Consider the following 19618-nt stretch of genomic DNA (forward strand, 5'->3'; position numbering starts at 1 on the left):
CAAATGTGGACCAGAGCCTGTACGTACGATTTTAGGGCAATGAAAGGAATGGAAAATTTCGCTCACTCACGTCTTTTTGTGAAAGCTCTCCTGGTGCCATTGTTGGCTCCAGAGGGGGGCCTCGTCGTGCTGCAAGATGAATGTGAAAACACGCGCAGCCCTCACTGGCTTCCTAATCTCCACATATTACAGATGACGGATGATGGTTGGATTTCATCCATGGTCTCTGCAGGCGCCAGACAGCCATCCTGGCTCTCCAGTCTGTGTCGGCTGTTGGTGAAACTCAGGGGTACTCTCAGCACCCTCCCTGGCGTGTGAAGGGGACCTAGTTCTCCCTTGGGGGGGGGCTCTGTCTGTAACCTTGGTAATGAATGCCAGGCTCCAGTGGGGACAGCTGAGTTTCCTAGTCCTCGGGGAGTGAGTGAATTATCAGGAGCTGTGGGCCTCCTAGTGACTTCTCTTCCAGGGGGTCCACTCTTAGGTTTCCTTCATCTTGTCCCCCTCATCTGTTGCCCCAGACATCAGTCCCTGGCACATGGGCTGCCTTATAGGTTCATGTCCACCCTTGCTGCTCTCAGGAGTCATCTGGGACTCTCTCCCTCACCCCTCACATCAGGAAACCTTGAAAGTTTTCTGTCACACATCTCCCTTCTCCATCTTTCCTGCTACTACCAGAGTAGCAGGTGTACAAGGGACAGGGCTCCTATTCCATCGTGAAAACCCAACAAGGAAATTGGGTTTCTTACCCATCTATGTCACACATGGACAAAGCTATGATTTTTCACCAAAGAGCAGCTTTGGATGAACTGGCAAGTGCTAGATTTAGAACCTCAGCGTAAGCCCAGGGGATTTGGAAATGAACTTGCAAGTTATTCTTCTCTGCCCAGGAGACCCCCACAAATAGAAGCATTCACTCCTAGCCCTCTCCTGAAAGCCACCAACACTGCTCACCAGGGTGGCAGTGACAGCCTCCCCTTAATCTCCCCACTTCCTCTCTTGCTCCCACAATCCATTTATTCTCCTTCCAACCACTAGAGTGACCTTCAAAAGACATAAATCAGAACAGAAAGGAGGCCAGAGTAACCAAGTGTCCCCTGGGGGGCATGATCACCCTAGATGAGAACCCCGCTCAATGAAATGTGGTCTTTCCCCTCTTTTTTTCCTTTCCTCATAGCAGTTACTATCGTCAGTAATTCTTTTGTTTATTCATTTGTCTTCTGTTTATTGTCTGAGGAGGTTTTAAAGCATGGCTGCATATTCTTCGACATCCTTTCCTTTCCCCCCCTCATCCCTTCAAATCCTTCTCCTGCCTCCCCTGCCTTTTCCTTCTCTTAATAAATGCAGAGAGAAGTGATGGGATAAAGCAAGCTGAAGACCAGAATTAAGGCTCAATCTTTTCTGTACCTCCTGACCCTTCATCTCGGCTCTGTGCATGGGTTAGATTAACAGGTCTTGAACCTTCCAAAATTAACAAACCAACGATGCTATGCTCCATTCCAGTGATGCTCAAACTTGAGTGTGCATCAGAATCCCCTAGAGGGCCTGTGAAAACACAGATCGCCAGGCCACGCCTGATTTTCTGACTCAGCAGGTCTGGGGTGGGGCTAGAGAAGCTGCATTTCTATCAAGTTCCCAAGAGATGATGCCGGGCTGGGGACCACATTCTGAGAACCACTGGCCTGTTTTAATGCATAAGTATCAATGGTTTGCTTGCTGGACTATTCCTCAATCTTAATTGCCTGCTTAATTTGGAGGTGGGGGGAGCATTCGTAGGATAAAAGATAGCAGCCTCGGGACTACGAATGGAATTGCTGTGCTATTTTCTTCCCCGTGGGTGAGAACTGAGATTGTGCAGGAGGGGGGCAGCCTGGTGGCGGTCCCTGTCCCTGCTGTGCCAGAGGAAATACCACCCATGGCCTCACCTCCTTGGTGAGTGGTGCCCGACAGGCAAGGGCTCATTAGCAGGCACAGTGATGGGTCTCAGCTGGCCCCAGCTCTGGAGAAACATCCCAGCAAAACCATACAAATGTGGGAGCCTGTAATAGGCCTGGTTAATTACGCTGCCATTTGAAGGAACATAATCTTCCTTGCAAACTGGAAAAATTACGGGTTACCAGGCTGTCAGAGGTAGCTCGGGTGAGCTGTCAGCCTGAGCATGAGTGACTTTTTAATTGAAAAAGGTTTCTGTTCTGCTTGCTGGGTCCACTGTTCTCTTTTAGAAGGGTCATGTCACTCTGCTGGGACACAGACGCCATGCAGGGGGATGGTGTTAGGAATAAAGTGGGCTTGTATCAGCTCACAAACAGCAGCAAATGTCAGGGCATGGGTGAATTATGAGCTATTCCAGGAGATATATTTGTTTTCATTTCTAACCCCAAAGCTAATTGTAAGAAATGAAATTCGTGTTTGTTTTTCTTTAGGTATGCTTGATTTTTTTTTAACATCTTTATTGGAGTATAACTGCTTTACAATAGTGTGTTAGTTTCTGCTGTATAACAAAGTGAATCAGCTATACATATACATATATCCCCATATCTCCTCCCTCTTGCGTCTCCCTCCCACCCTCCCTAGCCCACCCCTCTAGGTGGGTATGCTTGAACTTACAAGTCTTACGACTTGGGGAACTAGGTCAACCAGACTTTGCATATGCTTACACCTTGGTTGAATAAAGCCTTTATTTACAACTCTCCCCACTTCTCTCCAAAAAATAATGAGACAGCTTACAGCAAAGGATATCATTAAAAAAATAAAATTTAAAAGATTAGTATAACAGAAACAGCAAGCTAGGTCTACTGAAAGAGGGAGTGACTATGCCAACAAGGTTTAACAGTTTCTATGGTAAAGCATATGATTCAGCCCTGAGCTTCCTGGTATCCAGGTCAAAAAGGGAAACACAGGAAGTCTCATCTCTCTCATTATAGAAAGAAGGTAAGCAGCAAATCTTTAGTTTATTTCGGATACCAAGTTCTGAAATAAATTTCTTACATTGGGCTTCATATAAAGGATATCAAGTTACAGTGCTCTTTACAACCATTTTAGAGCAAATGCAAATATAGAATTCCCATGATGGTTTCTTGAAATAATCTTGGATGAAAGCCAGTATGGTGAAGGTAATTCTTCAAGGAGCTAATCTGACATGGTGCATGTGTGAAGACTCCTTGTGACCTCATTTGATCTGAAAATGGATCCTTTCTGAGGAGTGGAGGAATGATATTAATACTCCAGCAAACCGTGCTACTTCAGCTATTTTAGTTGCAAAGAAAAGGGACCCACACTCGCTTTCTCAAGTAATGACCATTGCAAGGCTACAATAAATGCTTAATGCCTTCTAAATGCTTTTCATCACAATTAGAGTAAATCCTACAAGGCCCTATATGATCAGGCCCTGTCTGGGGCAATTCCTGCCTCAGGGCCTTTGCACCTCCTGTTCCTCCACACAGAACACCCCTTCCTCAGTTCTTCAATTGCTAGGCTCCTACTTATTCTTAAATCTGTGCCCAAATGTCCCCTCAGAGAGGCCCTCCCTGACCACGTAATTAATGCAGCCCTTCTCACCTTCAAGCCATTCTCCATCATATTACTTTATTTCATTTTGTCTTCATAGCAGTTGTCACTCTGAAATTATCTTGTCTACTTGTTTATTTTCTGTCTCTTCTCCTCATGAGACCCAGGATCGTGTCTCTTACTCCAGTGCCCTAAACAGTGCCAGGCAGTTAAAATGTGCCTAAAAATGATGTGTTGAATGAATGAATACATAAACATACAATGGATATTTGGTTGTCTCATGCCCAGATTGCGAGCCCTGGTCAAGGCTGTCATGTAGAGTTGTAGATGTTGGACACTGCACAACAACTGCAGGAGGTGCTGCCACTTATGTACGGCACTCTCCTTCCCAAGACATTCACTGTACACCTTACACAGCTATGTGCAGCAACCATGGGGTATTGGGTCCTCTTGGAGATGGGAACTGGAAAGCCCTAATTCCCAAGAAGGTACAAAGACCCCAGCTGCAGGGCCTGAGGCTCTTCCCTCCAGAGCACATCCACTGGCAGGGCTCAACTACTCTCTTTTTTTCGACTTTTCCCTCTGGGTCTTCTTGTGTGTCCTCTCTCTGTCATTCAGACAAACTGGACTTCTATTCAGGTGATCTTGGTCATAGCTTTGTCTTGCTCATGGCTCTGTAGCGCCCCTCCTGCCCACATCTTCTCTCAACCTCGTGCCTTTTTGTTTCTGTCACCAGTCACCAAGTCCTCTCCACATTCCCAATTCAAATTCCCCAGAGGGAAAATCGTTTTGGTCTCATTTATCCTATTTGGGCAGAACCTTCATGCTCAGCTTCCTCATTGGCTGCCAACCAACTAATGTCTTTGCCACTGACACTGAGTTGTCACCTCTGTCCAATCAGCTGCACCCATGAGGTGAAAGGTGTATGGTACAAAACAGGCTCTGCCCTGGAAAAGGTCTGTAGGTGGGGCAGCCTCTCCCTCCTTGAATCATGGGGCACATCATTGACTCTGCCAGCCCCACTTCACCTCCCTAAGGAGAGCCAGGAATAGGCCATGCAATGACAGACAACAGATTCGTTTGTCTGAAAACCAAACTGACTAGGGCCAGGACTCCTATTCCATTGTGAAAACCAAGCCAGGAAATTAGACTTCTTACCCACTTCACACACAGGCAGAGCTATGAATTTTCACAAAAAAAGCAGCTTTGGATGAACCAGCAAGTACTAGATCTAGAACCTGAGCATCAAGCCCATGGGATATTTGTTTACAGGTTTTCTCAGAAGGAGACTTTTGAAACCAACTTGCAATTTATTCTACTCTGCCCAGGAGACCCCAACAAATAGAAGCATCTTGGTAGTAAGAAAGCTACTTTCCCCTTCTGAGCCTCAATTATCCCATTTTTCAAATGGGCATAGCCACCTTTGGGCCCATTTGAGAAAGCTTGGAGCCTTTGAGCTGGGCCATGAACACAGATCCGCAGCCCTGCCCCAGCTTCAGTGACTGCCAGGGACAAACATTCTTAGGAAACTACAGTCTCTCCTGCTGTGTCATAGTCCTCTAAAGTGGCATCCTAAAATCAGGTCTTATGGCCTATTCAGAGTGAGGACTTTTCTATGATTCCCTATGTTAAGCCTGAGAAAAGGGAAGTCCAGAGAGGTAAATGACTTGACCAGGGTCACCCAGCATCCACGAGGAGGCTCTAGTCTCCCCTCCTCTCTGAGCAGTGTCCTTTTCATTATGCCATACTCTCTTTCTCAGGTAAGCTTTCCTGAGCACTTCCTCTAACTTCCCAGAGATGGGACTGATGTTGCTTAGCCCTACAACACCTGGCATTGACTTTCAAATGATGGTTAAGGTTGGTTGAAATGAAACCAACCAGACTATTGCCTTCTCAAAGCATTTCAGTGATAGCACATCCCTACCTCAGGGCCTTTGCACCTGCTGTGCCTTTTGCTTGGATAGTCTCATGGCTTGCTCTCTGACTTTATTTTTCTGCTCAAATATCATCTCCTTAAAGGGTCTTTCTTTAACCTTCTTATTTAGCTAGCGCCCATCATGCTTTCTTCCTTCACCGTGTTTAGCTTTGCGTGACGGCTGTCTATTACCTGATGTTATAATATTTATTTCTCTGTTTGCTCATTACCTACCTTGTCCACTAGAATGTCAACTGCATGAGGGCAGCTGGGACATTGCTTTATTCTCTCCTGTGTTCCCAGGTCCTTGAACAGTGCCTGACACAGGACAGAAGTTAATAAATGTTTATTGAATGAACGAATGCCTAACCAATATTTATTTCCTCATTTGGACTTTCTGTTGAAATAAAGAGAAGGGTCCCAGCTGATTCATCCAATGACAAGGCTCTGTAGGGTGACTGACTTGCCCCAGTTTCCTTGGACTTTTCCGGGCTTAGCACTGAAAGTCCAGTGTCCTTGGTCTCTGGCAAACAGGGAGGGTCGCCACCTAAGAGCTATGATTTCATTAGCCCTGTCATCCACGCTGTTAATAATAGCAGCTAACTCTTCTAGGGCCCTTGCTGAGTGCCAGACTTTGCTCTATGCACTTCACATAAATCACTTTGTGTAATCATCATGGCGGTTCCATTTGGCAGCTGTGGAAACTGAGGCACAGAGAGTTAGGTAGTAGGGAGAGGCTTTGAGTCCATGCACTTCACCTCCCAAGTCCAGGCCGTTAGCCCCACTTGCAACCTGCCTCTTGATCAGGCACACAAATCCCGGCTCTCCACCCCACTGGCCAGAGAGAGGACCCCAAAGAAGCCGACCAAAGCAGGGGGGCCTGTCAGCTCACAGCTCCTGAGGCCCCTGCGGCTGCCAAGACTCCTGCGGCCCATGAGCTCATGCCTATTTCATTTTCATCACCCTGGTTCCAAATGAAGTTGGTAAAAATATATGCCTGTATAAATAACTAACTAAAGTGCATAAAGTAATAGTAAGTGGCACAGACCATAAATAATTCTGCAAAATGGGGAACCTGGTGAGCGGTCAAGAGGACTCCTTTGAAAGCTCAAACGCTGACTGTAAATGCCAGGGAGCAAGTTGACGAGCTGAGAATGAGCCTGCCCTCCCCTGGCTTGGAACGGCTCCCATGCTCCCATCAGGATGGGAGACTGTGGCAGGGCGCCCCGCCAGGAGCTCGCCCGACCCGCCGGGGTGGTCTCCCCAGGGAGACAGCCATCGCCTGGGTCTGGGAGCCCGGGGATGGGACAGAGCAGGGGAGCTTGTCCTTCTGCTTTCCTCAGAGACACATCTTATTCAACATATCCTTTTTATACTTGTCCAGGTCTGAGCTATGTGAGTATATTACCTGCTCAAATAAACTAAGAATTAAAAACAAACACACAAGAAAAACTGCCCTATGCATCTTTCTAACTGCCCCCCAACACACACACACACAAAGGAAGTAGTCTTGCCCTTCCTCAAACTTTCCAAGTCCTTGGGCTTTTTTTTATTAGGGATATTGAATGTTCATACCCGTCAGTGCACACCCGGAAGGCTGGTCCAAATGAAAAGGACCAGCCATACCAAGTGTTGGCAAGGATGTGGGGCAACTGGAGCTCTCCTCCAGTGCAGGTGGGAATGGAACATGGTGCAGTCAGTTTGGAAAACAGTTGGGCATTTCTTAAAATGTTCAACATACACCTACCCCATGATCCAGGCATTCTATAAACGTTCACGTATGTTCACCAAATATCACGTACTGGAATATGCGGAGCAGGACTCTTTGAAATGGCCCCAAGCTTGGGGATCATCCAAAGATCCAACAGGTGAACAGGACAAATGGGGTTTCTATGTGCGGTGCTGTGTGTGAGACCGACAAACATCTGCTACACACAACATGGAAGAATCCCAGACACGATGTTGAGCAGGAGAGGGCAGGGCACGAGCCTCTGATTCTTTTTATGTGGAGGTCGGAAGCCAGCACGCGTCCCCGCTGAGTCAGGAGGCGAGGATGGTGGTTGCGTTGGGTGTACGTTAGAACTGGGACGGGACCCAGGGAGGGCATTTGGGGAACTAGGAAGGTGCTGGTCTTCCACCTGGGTGCTGGTTACATGGGTATGTGCACGTGATGAAAATTCAGTGAACTGTATGTATCTGATTTGTACACTTTTATGTATATCGTATGCTTCAATTAAACGTTTTTAAAAATTAGGGAGTGTGGGGCTTCCCTGGTGGCGCAGTGGTTAGGAATCCGCCTGCCAATGCAGGGGACACGGGTTCGAGCCCTGGTCTGGGAAGATCCCACATGCCGTGGAGCAACTAGGCCCGTGAGCCACAACTACTGAGCCTGCGCGTCTGGAGCCTGTGCTCCGCAACGAGAGAGGCCGCGATAGTGAGAGGCCCGCGCACTGGATGAAGAGTGGCCCCTGCTTGCCGCAACTAGAGAAAGCCCTCGCACAGAAACGAAGACCCAACACAGCCAAAAATAAATAAATTAATTAATTAAAAAGATAAAAAATTAGGGAGTGTGAAAAGAGAGAGACCCGGGGCGCTGTGGTGGCCTGGTGCTGCCGCGCAACTTGATTTGGGGTGATGTCCCCTCAGCCTGCTTTTCATTTACAGATATGAAAGCAGCTCATCTGTCTTCCCTTGGGCCTCAGGGGAAAAGTTTCCCTTGTCTCCACGTGAAATCTGGCATCAATTCTAACAAAAGCTGGCACGCTGTATGGGCCTGAAAGAAGCTCCCATCCCCACAGTGGCTCGGATGTCCCAGTGTTGGACAACAGCGATTGTTTGGCCCCGGTCATGTCCTAGCTGGAGACCGCTGGCTGCTGCTCCCTCTGTCCCCTGGCCAGGGGTGGCCCAGCCCAAAGTCAAGGACAAAGACATTTTTAGAAGAGCAGCTGAGAAACATTTTGGCAGCTTCTCGGGGTCTGCTCAAGCCTTTAACTTACCTCATGGTCTAACTGGAAGGTATTTGCAGCCCATAAAATTGACATGAGGCATCTTGTTACCAGTGTTATTCTTGGACCAAAACTTCGTTTCGAAGGCACTTGAGACCCAGATATAGAACCCCCCAGTTCACGTGTCTTTCTCCAGCTAGTGTGGGGAGCATGTTGCAGGGGCGTTACCTGGATGGTCCACAGGGCCAGGGATTCTCAGGGCACGTACAAATTAGCTCAAGAAGATGCATTGCGGAGTTTGCCTATTTTTAGGTGTGCGGGAGCTCTCTGTGGTCCTGAGCCTTGATTAGAGTCAGCCTAATCTGTTTGAGCGCAGATCCAAAGGATGAATAGAAGGTACTAGTGATGAAGGAAAGAAAGGGCATCACCAGCAGAGAGATTGGCATGTGCAAAGGCCCTGTGGCAGGAGCAAGGAGGAAAGAAGCCCAGGGTGGTCGGGGCACAGGGGGTACACAAAGGCGGGTGGGGACCAGACCCCACAGGGCCTTGCAGCCACATTGAAGAGTTTTGCTTTATCCTAAAGTCAACAGAAATCATTGAAAGATGTGAAAGGAAGACAGAGCTGGTGTTGAAACAGTGTGGACATGATCAGATCTGCTCTTGGAAGGATCCCTCTGCTAAATTCCCACCATCTGCAAAGCTGCTCTGGGCTGGAGGAAAGAAAGGTGTACGAGACCTGGCCTGTCTCTCAAGAAGTTCACAATCCGGGTGAAGAAACAGAAAAGAACCCTGTGAGGGAACACATGACAGGGCAAATGAATAATCTAGAACAGCGCTGTCCACTGGAAATATAATATGAGCCACAAATGCAAGCCACGTATTTTAAATTTTCTAGTAGCCCCACTTTTTATAAAGTGAGAAGAAACAGGTGAAATTAATTTTAATAAATTTTTTATTTAACACATTTTCATCAGTATATTTAACACATTTTCATCTCAACATTATTAATTGATACGGAACATTACTATTATTATTAATGAGATATTTCACATTTTTTCAGATTACATCTTTGAAATCCAGTGTGTGTTTCACGTTCATGGCCCACCTCAGTTTGGACTGGCCACACTGTGAGTGCCTTATAGCCATGTGAAGTTAGTGGCTGCAGAATTGGACAGTGTGGGTCTAAGTGATGGGTGCTTGCTTGCCCTGAGCACTGCCTCAGATGAACCCATCAGGCAGGAAGGATGTGAAAGGGTAGGAAAGATTTTCCCAAATGGGAACGGTATAGGACAAAATGTTGAATGAAGACACACAAGCCAGGCTGTCATGTGGGAGAGTGTTCAGAGCACTGTGGTTTGTAGCAACCCCAATCAGAAACACCCTAAATGTCCATCAACAGAGGAACAGAGGGATTGGTTGGTGGATTTATACAAAGGAATACTAGCCTCCATACCCATGTCGTGGCTAAATGAAAAACGCAGAAAATAACAAGTGTCAGTGAGGGTGTGGAGGAGTTGGAACCTTTGTACATTGCCGGTGGGAGTGTAAAATGGTACAGCTGATGTGGAAAATAGTCTGGCAGTTCTTCAGTGGGTGAAACATAGAGTCACCATAGAACCCAACAATTCCGCTCCTGGGTGTATGGCCCAGAGATCTGAAAACAGGTGTTCTAACAAGAATGTGTACACAGATGTTCATAGCAGCATTATTACCAATAGCCAAAAGATGGAAACAACCCAATGTCCATCAAGAGTTAGATGGATAAAGAAAACATGGTCCATCCATACAATGGAATAGTATTCAGCCATTAAAAGGAGTGAAGCACTGACACAGGCCACCACATGGACGAACCTTGACAATGTTGTTCCAGGTGAAATAAGCCAGACTCCAAAGGCTGCATATTACACGATTCCATTTATGTGAAATGTCCAGAACTGGTAAATCCATAGAGATAGAAAGTAGTTTGGTGGTTGCCGGGGGCCGGGGGAGGGGGGAATTGAGAGTGACGGTTTAATGGGGACACGGCTATGGGGTTTCCTTTTGGGGTGATGAGTGTTCTGGAACTAGATAGAGGCGGTGACTGCACGCCACTGTGAAGGTACTAAATGCCTCTAATGGTGAATTGTACCTTATGTATATATATATTTTTTTTTTAATTTTATAGCTACTTTATTTATTTATTTATTTATTTATTTTTGGCTGTGTTGGGTCTTCGGTTCGTGCGAGGGCTTTCTCCGGTTACGGCAAGCGGGGGCCACTCTTCATCGCGGTGCGGGGACCGCTCTTCATCGCGGTGCGCGGGCCTCTCACTACCGCGGCCCCTCCCGTTGCGGGGCACAGGCTCCAGACGCGCAGGCTCAGTAGCTGTGGCTCACGGGCCCAGCTGCTCCGTGGCACGCGGGATCCTCCCAGACCAGGGCTCGAACCCGTGTCCCCTGCATTAGCAGGCAGACTCTCAACCACTGCGCCACCAGGGAAGCCCCTTATGTATATTTTTAAAGGCTAAAAAAAAGTGTGTGGGAGGGTGATTACTAGAGCTACATTTCACTGAACATGAATATATTTCAAAAGAACCTTGGAAGGAAAAACCCAGCTGCGGGAGAACGTGGAGCAGACGCTGCCGACAGCAGCCCAGATGCCCTCGGCCCCCCTGGGCCCTTGGTGAAGGCACAGCTCCCACCCCTGCCTGCCGCTCCCCCCCGACCCCGACCCAGGCACTTGCGACCCCTCCCCGAGGACTCTCTCTGCCTGCGGGAGTGACCTTCCAACTCGAGGGGTGGGAGGGGCTGTGTACTCCAGCATCCCCGCCCTCAGCGGACGCTCTGAGAGTCGCTCTACACACTCAGAGCCCCCCCGGGGACCCAGCCTCAGCTGCCTAGCCGCCCCTGGGCTCAGCCTTCATTGCCTTTCCTCCCACCCCAGTCCCTCCCCAGCCTCCCTGGCCTCACCTCCCACGTAAACTCTGCACCAAATCCTCTCAGCCTCTGCTTTTAAGGGAACCCAAACTTAAACAAACGCCCATGATATCATATCACACAGATAAGGTTTTAAGCCACGCAAAACAGTACTCTAGGTATTGCTTGGGGGATACACGCACAGGTAGCAAAATGGCTAAGACACATCTGGGAATGTTCAACCCCCAATTCAGGGCGGTGGGCACGGCCAGAGAGGGGGAGGGACAGGTAGGCTGGGGGTGCCCTCTGAGTAGGGTGCCCAGAGGGTCTCAAGTGATTTGAAATGTTTTGTCTCCTAAACATGGGTCGTAGGCACAGAAGGGCTTGTTATGTACATATTTCTTGAATGTTTGAAATATATCATCATCGTTGCGGAAGGAGGCACGAGGTAGGTGTATTTGGCAGTCAAGGAGTAGGAGGGGATGGGGGCGGTTTAAGTAAAGAAATGCTGGACGGATGATGAAGCCGAGTCTGGACTCTCGTCCCGGTGGTGACGGGGAGGCCAGGGGACACCACTCTTTTGCGTCTTTCCGCTTGTGATCCGAGGACCCAAGGCAGCAGGGAGGAGCCGGGGCAGGGAGGCCACCGTCACAGCTCGAGTAAGTCGGCATCGGTGGGAGCAGAGTCAGAAACAAAAAAGGCCTGGGAAAAGGCAGGAGCCAGCGGTCAGCTCTGCTCACGGGGGCTGGGAACCAGCAAGCGAGGAGCTGGGGCTGCATGTCAGGGTGACAGGTGAGCGGGAGGACCCCTGCAGGGCTCTGGACCCCCAAAGGGTCTTGTTTATTTGAATCTGTCAGAGAAGAGGGCTGGGATAGGTTTGTGCAGGTCCACACAGCGTTTGCACTTGCTGGGGAGGAGGGCGGAGGCGGGAAGCCTTCTGACCTCAGCACGTGGGATTTCCAGGTAACAACCAGGCTGTGTGAGCCCCAGCTCTGAGCCCCCTGCAAGCCAGCCAGCCCCTGCCTACAACACGCATGTGACCACCATCACCAGGACCGCAGAGGGTGCCTGCCAGAGGGGAGGAGGGACTCCCTGGTGGCGGGCTCTTGGCGGGGGCCTGACTCAACCCTCCTCAAAGCCGTCCTGTTCTGGGGCTCAGGCACTCACGGGAGATCTTAGGATGCGCTGCATCCCCACCCAACCCTGCCGGTGGATTGCACTAATGGCTCCCATTCTTCATCTCTCTTTGTAGCCGCACTCTGTGCTCTGGAACTTATTTTCCCAGCTGTATTGGGCTTTATTTCAGAGTACAGTTTGGTAGATTTTGGTAATTGTATACCAAATTGGCATCATGACTTAGAGCTTTCCAATCACCCCCAAAGTTCCTTCGTGCCCCTTTGCAGTCAAACCTCATCCCCAACCTCCAACCCCCCGGTGATCTCTTTCTGTCACTATGATTTTGCCTTTTCTAGAATTTCATACAAACAAATTCATGCAGTATGAGCCTTTATGGACTTAAACAATTAGTCTATTTTTTTTCCAGCTTTGTTGAGGTATAATTGGCAAATAACCATGGTATATATTTAAGATGTACAATGTGATGCTTTGATATACATAACACATTGTGAAGTGATGACCTCATGAAGCTAATTAACAAATCCATCACCTCCCGTAATTACCTTCTTGTGCATGTAGAGAGAACTCAAGATTTACTCTTAGCAAATTTCAAGTATACAATACAGTGTTATTAACTATAGTCACCATGCTGTACATTAGGTATCCAGAAGTTATTCATAACTAAAACTTTGTACCCTTTCACCAATGTCACCCTCTATTCCAACCCCCAGCCCCCGACAACTACCATCCTATTCTGTTACTATGAGTTCATCTGTTTTAGATTCCACATACAAGCGAGATCATACAGTATTTGTCTTTCTGGGTCTGACTATATTTCACTTAACATAATGTCTTCCAGGTTCATCCATGTTGTCGCAAATGGCAGGATTTCCTTTTTTATGACTGAATAATATTCCATTATATGTACTTATACCACGTCTTTATCAGTCAACAGAAACTTAGGTTGTTTCCAGATCTTGGCTCTTGTGAATAAGGCTGCAATGAATGTAGGAGTACAGATAGCTCTTTGAGATACTTTGGATATATACCCAGAAGTGGGATTGCTGGATCATAGGGTAATTCTATTTTTAATTTTTGAGGACCGTCCATCCTGGTTTCCACAGTGGCTGCACCAATTTACATTCCCACCAATGGTGTGCGACGGTTCCCTTTTCTCCACACCCAGCACTTGCTATTCCTTGTCTCCTTGATAATAGCCATTCTAACAGCAGGTGTGAGGTTATATCTCATTATGATTTTGATTTGTATTTCCCTGATGATTAGTGATATTGATCAGCACCTTATTATATACCTATTGGCAGTTCGTATGTCTTCTTTGGAAAAATGTCTATTCAGAGCTTCTGCTCATATTTTAATCAGTTTATTTGTGTGTGTGTGGTTTTTTTTTCTTTTTTCTTTTGCTATTGAGTTGTGTGAGTTCCTTATATATTTTGAATACTAGCTCCCAGTCAGATATATAGTTTGTAACTATTTTCTCCCATTCCATGATTTGCCATTTCATTTTGTTGATTGTTTCCTTTGTTGTACAGAAACTTTTCGGTTCATGGATTGGAAGAATTAATATTGTTAACATGTCCATACTACCAAAAGTGATCTATAGATTTGACACAATCCCTTTCAAAATTCCACTGGCATTTTCACAGAAAAAGAAAAAATAATTCTAAAATTCACATGGAACCACCAAAGACCCCGAATAGCCAAAGCAATCGAGAAAGAAGAACCATGTTGGAGGCATCACTTTTCTGATTTCAGATTATATTATAAAGCTATAGTAATCAAAACAGTACAGTAATGGCATACAAACAGACCCATAGACCCTTGGAACAGAATAGAGAGCCCAGAAATAAACCCACACGAATATGGTCAACCAATCTTTGACAAGGGAACCAAGAACACCCAATGGGGAAGGAATAGTCTCTTCAATAAATGATGTTGGGAAAACCAGTTATCCCCGTGCAAAAGAATGAAATTGGACCCGTATCTTACACCATACACAAAAATCGACTCAAAGAGGATTAAAGACTTAAACATAAGACGTGAAACCATAAAAATTCTGACACAAGGATTTGAGTGCCAGGGGATAAGGATTTGGGAGGCGAGCCCAGGAAGAAGCCAGAGGAAAGTATGGGCAGTGAGATGGGGACCGGAAGGCCACAGGAAAGGATGTATTTTCAGCCAGGTCACTGCTGGGCTACTGAGGTTCAGTACCTGTTGGGGAGCCCTGGAAGCCAGGATGGAGCATGCCTTAGAGCCACCCCCCTGAGGGGCTGCCCTGGTCACACCGCCCCCTGGGGGAGGGGCACGAACTCCCCGGTACTTCCAGCCCAGGAGCGCCGAGGGCAAGAGTGTGCAGCATCCAGAGCATCTGCTCCCCTCTTGGTCCCCTTCTGTCCCTGGAGGATGACAGTAGGGAAGCACCAGGATGCTGAGTAGGTGGGAACCCCGCTTGGGCCTCGGAGTCCTCAGGCCCCATCCCCACCCTGCTTTATCACCGTCTCATATCTTCAATACCCGGTTTCATGAGCCCCACGAGGCCTGCAGGAGCCTCCCAGGCTCCAGGCAGGGTGGGGTCTAGGCCTGGTGCCCACGCACCTCTGGGCCCTCCACCTCTACCCCAGCTGTTCATGCAGCGCGTGTGAGCCCAGCGGCTGAGTTTATCTCTGAATCAGGTGTTTGACTCACTCACAGTGATTGCGGCTGATAATTCCTGAGCTGACACACATCCACTTGGCTCCCAGGCCTTGTTTGGTTTGCATCCCTCGTTTATTATCTATGATAGGTTGGAGCTTAAGAGCATCAGGGCTGCCTATGGAAAGCCCTGGTCGCTCCTGCCCTGGGATCATCTGGGTCCCCAGGGCTCAGGCTTTACAACCTCTGCTGCTGGGTTACCACCTCCCACGTGGAGCCCCTGCTGGTCTGGAGACGAACTGATGGACGGTTCACCAGCACGGTCCAGAGAGCGTGCTGCCAGACCGGGCGGGGCTGGGTGAGTCACGCTGGACCTTGCTTGGTCATCCAGGTGTCAGGGCTGGCCTGTCCTGGATCATCCTGGGGGGCGGTGGGGGAAGCCCCCCAGCAGGGCCTGTCAAGGGTAATAACCCAGCAGGAGGGTTTATTTGCCTTCTCTGCGCGAGATCCGGGAGGGCAGGGCCTACACCCCAGCAGAGCTTGCTGCCCGGGGGCCTGTCCTCCTGGGGGGGCCTCCTGCCTCTTGGAAGATAATCAACCTTGATGGTTTGGGATGTTACCTTCCCTAAATGCGGGGCTCTCACTGTCAGAGTTTAACAGCAAACGAAACCAGGGTTTCTCAGAAACAGTCACAGCAGGGGAGCAGATGACTTCAGGTGGAAAACTGAACGAACTTAAACGAGATTGAGTCACATCATGAGAAAGTTATCCCCTCTCCAATGCTCTTTAATCCAGCTGATTCTTACAAAGAAAAAAAACTCAGCCTGGCGCTAATGAGTCTTGCCTCTCTAGCACTTCCTAATTTTCTTTTTTTTTTTAACAAGAAAGGTTAGGCTTCAGGCTGCAAGTCTTATACAGTCCATCCACCTGGTTAGAATTTAATAACCTTGTTTCATTTTCATCGAATTTACTTTTGCAGTTGTGTGTGCATGGCATGGTTTTCCATTTAGAGGATTGATATGAAAAAAATTTAGATTAATTTATTTTACCTTATTTATTCTTACAGTGAGTCCTTAATATACTTTGTAAATAATAGTATGAATTGGGGTCTACAGACTGTAGCCCTGGGCCCAATCCAGTCTGCAGCCTGTTTTTTGTCAATAAAGTTTTATTGGCACTTAGCCGCACCCACCATTGACACATTATATTGCTCTGGTTGCTTTAACAGTACAGCTGCAGAGTTGAGTAGTTTCAGCGGAGACCATCCAGCCCACAATGCCTGAGATATGCACCATCTGGCCCTTTATGGAAAAGTTCACTGATCCCTGGTATAGGTGGTACACTGATATAGCAAGAAATTTGGAAGTGATAAACAAAGGGCTAAAATTTGGAAATTATTGATGAAACTAAGTGTGAGTTTCAGGGCCTTGGGTAATCATAGAAAATTACCAAACATCTGCTTGTCTGATTACTTATCACCCTGAGATACTGCTATGATGACCACATGAGCTGGAATTCCATGTGTTATGCATCCTTCCCTGGTTCTGGGCAGCTGGTATTGGGAACAGGGGTGTAAATGTCCAATTTCTCCTTCTCTTTTCCTGTCTGGTTAGACTTTAATTTTCTCTACTAACTTAAGGCTCTAGACCTATGCCTGGTTTCCCATTTAGTCCTCTGGTAGCTCTGAGCAATCCTCTTTTCCCAGTTAATTATTTAATTACAGTATCTGCCTCCCATTCAATAAGCATTTATTGAGCTGAATTCTGAGTTGGAGATACAAAAATGAAAGACAGGACCTATGCTTGTGGACAATTCACACCTTGTGGAACTCACCACCACCACAGTCTTTACCACCATCACTGCCACCATCACCACCGTCACCACCCCCATCAATCACTATCACATGAATGAGCCAACCTGAAATTGCCTCAATGCTTGAAATACCCCAAGGGCACCACAAACAGTGTTAGAGGTAAAGCTTCTCAAGAACATTAGGGAACTCTTATCTTGCCAAAGCACCAGCCCCCTTCTGCAATGTCCACTAGGCTGGAAACAGACAGGTCAGGGCTGTCCCCTGTCAGGAAGATAAATCTTCTTACGGCTTTGCTCAACTTCTCCAGGAAAACTATTTGTGGCTTAGCAAGTTGTATTTTATGTATATAGTTTTATAAATTTATTTATTTATTTTTGGCTGCACTGGGTCTTCGTTGCTGCGCGCGGGCTTTCTCTAGTTGCGGCGAGCGGGGGCTACTCTTTGTTGCTGTGCGTGGACTCTAGGCACACGGGCTACAGTAGCTGTGGCATGCGGGCTCAGTAGTTGTGGCTCACGGGCTCTAGAGCACAGCCTCAGTAGTTGTGGCACACGGGCTTAGTTGCTCTGCGGCATGTGGGATCTTCCCGGACCAGGCCTCGAACCCGTGTCCCCTGCATTGGCAGGCGGATTCTTAGCCACTACGCCACCAGGGAAGCCCCTGTATTTTATATTTGAGTGGCCCACAAATACATTTTCTAAAACTCCTTTTTCCTTTTATGTATTTGCTTACTCTAATTTAGGCACTAAGAAAAGACCCAGAATTCAGTGAGTGAGTCCCTGTCAGGCACCAAGAATAGAAGCATGACCAAGGCTCAGAGGGCTCTCATCATCCAGATGCCAAGACAAACACACTCGTAGCCATTGCCTGGGAAGCGGTGGCTTGTTGTTCAAGTGCCAAAGGCGGGGAATAGGAAAGACAATCAAGAGATCAACATAGAGAGCGATTTCCCTCCCCAACTTCTCTGCCAATAATGCCCGTGGCATTGCCAAGTGCTCCTCCAGCGGGCAGAAGACCTACAGACTACATCAGGGCCCTTTTTCACCAGAGGTCGAACCGAGATCTAGAAAAACAATGGCAAGGCCTGCCCCAGGCAAGTCTCCATCTCCAAAGCAGAAGCCGTTGGCTTAAGCCAACCGTGTTGGCAAAACCTTGTCTGGGTGAAAGGTACAAAGCCAGGAAAGAAGGATGATGAGAAAACCAAGTCTGAGTGCCTGCTCGGGGATGCAACGTCATGACCTAAAGTTATTCAAATTTAAAAGTTTATTTTTTAAAAGTATATAACAAGTCTTGGACTTGAAACCAACCAGAAGACCCCTTATTTTATGTCCGCAACATATGGCTTAGTACTTTCTGCAGGATTCATTCTCTTGCCCTTGACTCATCAACATGGTAGCTACTGGCCACAGGTGGCTATTGAGTACTTGATCCACACTGTAAAGTACATCATGTTTCAAAGTCTTAAGATGAAAAAATAATGTAAAGTGTCTAATTAATAATCTGTCTACATTGATTACATGTTGAAAGGATAATAGCTTAGATGTATTGGGTTAAATAAAATATAATACAATGAATTTCCCCTGTTTCTTTTTATCCTTGTTAATGTGGCTACTAGAAAATTTAAAATACACACGTGGCTTGCATTTGTGCCTTGCATTTTTGGCTCTTATCCTGTTTCTATTGGACGGTGCTGTTCCAGAGCGTCCTTCCTCCATCCTTGGTGGGTGAGAGGTTTCCCTTCTGATGGATGCACATGAGATCCCATTCTGAATCCACCCAGTGTGACCACAGACAGATCCCTTAACCTATGTGAGCCTCGCTTTCGTCATCTGGAAAATGGGTATTATAATAGTGTCCACATCAGGGAGCTGTTACGAGGATTAAAAGAGGTGTTACGTGTAAAGTGCTTAGTGCCTTGCCTGCCATACTGCAAGCCTTCAATAAAGAAATAAAATGTTATTTTTCATTTCGAGCCCCCTTCCTTTCACCTACTCTTAAGTCTGACTCCTTTTACTTTCCTTCAGAGGTTGGTTTTCTCTCTTATCCCTCCTTGGTAGCACCTGGTCCTCTTTCCCTGTGAACGCTTCCATCCTCCAAGATGCTTGGTCTCCCCCAGTTCTCAAGGGAAAAATACCTTTATTTGGACTTGTTTTTACTGCTTACTGTCCAATTTCTCTCCTTTCTTTTGCAACTCACATGAGTGCCTACATTCCGTTCCTCTACTTTTTTTTTTTAAGACTTCATTTTTTTTTTTTTTTACAGCAGTTTAGGTTCCCAGCAAAATTGAGGGGAAGGTACAGAGATTTCCCATGTGCCCCCTGCCCCACACTGGCACAGCCTCCCCATTATCAACATCCCCACCAGGTGGTACATTTGTTACAACTGATGAACCTACATGGACACATCATTATCACCCAAAATGCATGGTTTACGGGCTTCCCTGGTGGCGCAGTGGTTGAGAGTCTGCCTGTCAATGCAGGGGACACAGGTTCGAGCCCTGGTCTGGGAAGATCCCACATGCCGCGGAGCAACTGGGCCCGTGAACCACAACTACTGAGCCTGCGCGTCTGGAGCCTGTGCTCCGCAACAAGAGAGGCCGCGATGGTGAGAGGCCCGCGCACCGCGATGAAGAGTGGTCCCCACTTGCCGCAACTAGAGAGAGCCCTCGCACAGAAACGAAGACCCAACACAGCCAAAAAATAAAAAAATAAAAATAAATAAATAAACAAAATGCGTGGTTTACAATTATAGTTCACACTTGGTGTTGTCCATTCTGTGGGTTTG

General features: G+C 47.4%; 1 protein-coding gene across 3 annotated transcripts in view; it reads left to right on the plus strand.

Moving 5' to 3' along the window:
- ZNF664 (zinc finger protein 664) overlaps positions 1–19618 on the plus strand; it is a 221096-nt gene that overhangs the window by 167124 nt on the left and 34354 nt on the right. The window contains exon 5 of one of the 3 annotated variants that reach the window (XR_009005124.1): positions 17577–18039. The exons of 1 other annotated variant lie outside the window; for it this stretch is intronic. Coding sequence is in view for 1 of the 2 variants with exons in the window: in XM_057527368.1 (XP_057383351.1) it covers positions 17577–17609 (33 nt within the window). In the remaining variant the exon portion in view is untranslated. Of the gene's footprint in view, positions 1–17576; positions 18046–19618 lie in introns of those variants that run through there. One more of the 3 variants, XM_057527368.1, reaches the window with a different exon arrangement.

Source organism: Balaenoptera acutorostrata, chromosome 13 (genome assembly GCF_949987535.1).
Source record: "Balaenoptera acutorostrata chromosome 13, mBalAcu1.1, whole genome shotgun sequence".
Classification (NCBI taxonomy): Eukaryota; Metazoa; Chordata; class Mammalia; order Artiodactyla; family Balaenopteridae; genus Balaenoptera; species Balaenoptera acutorostrata.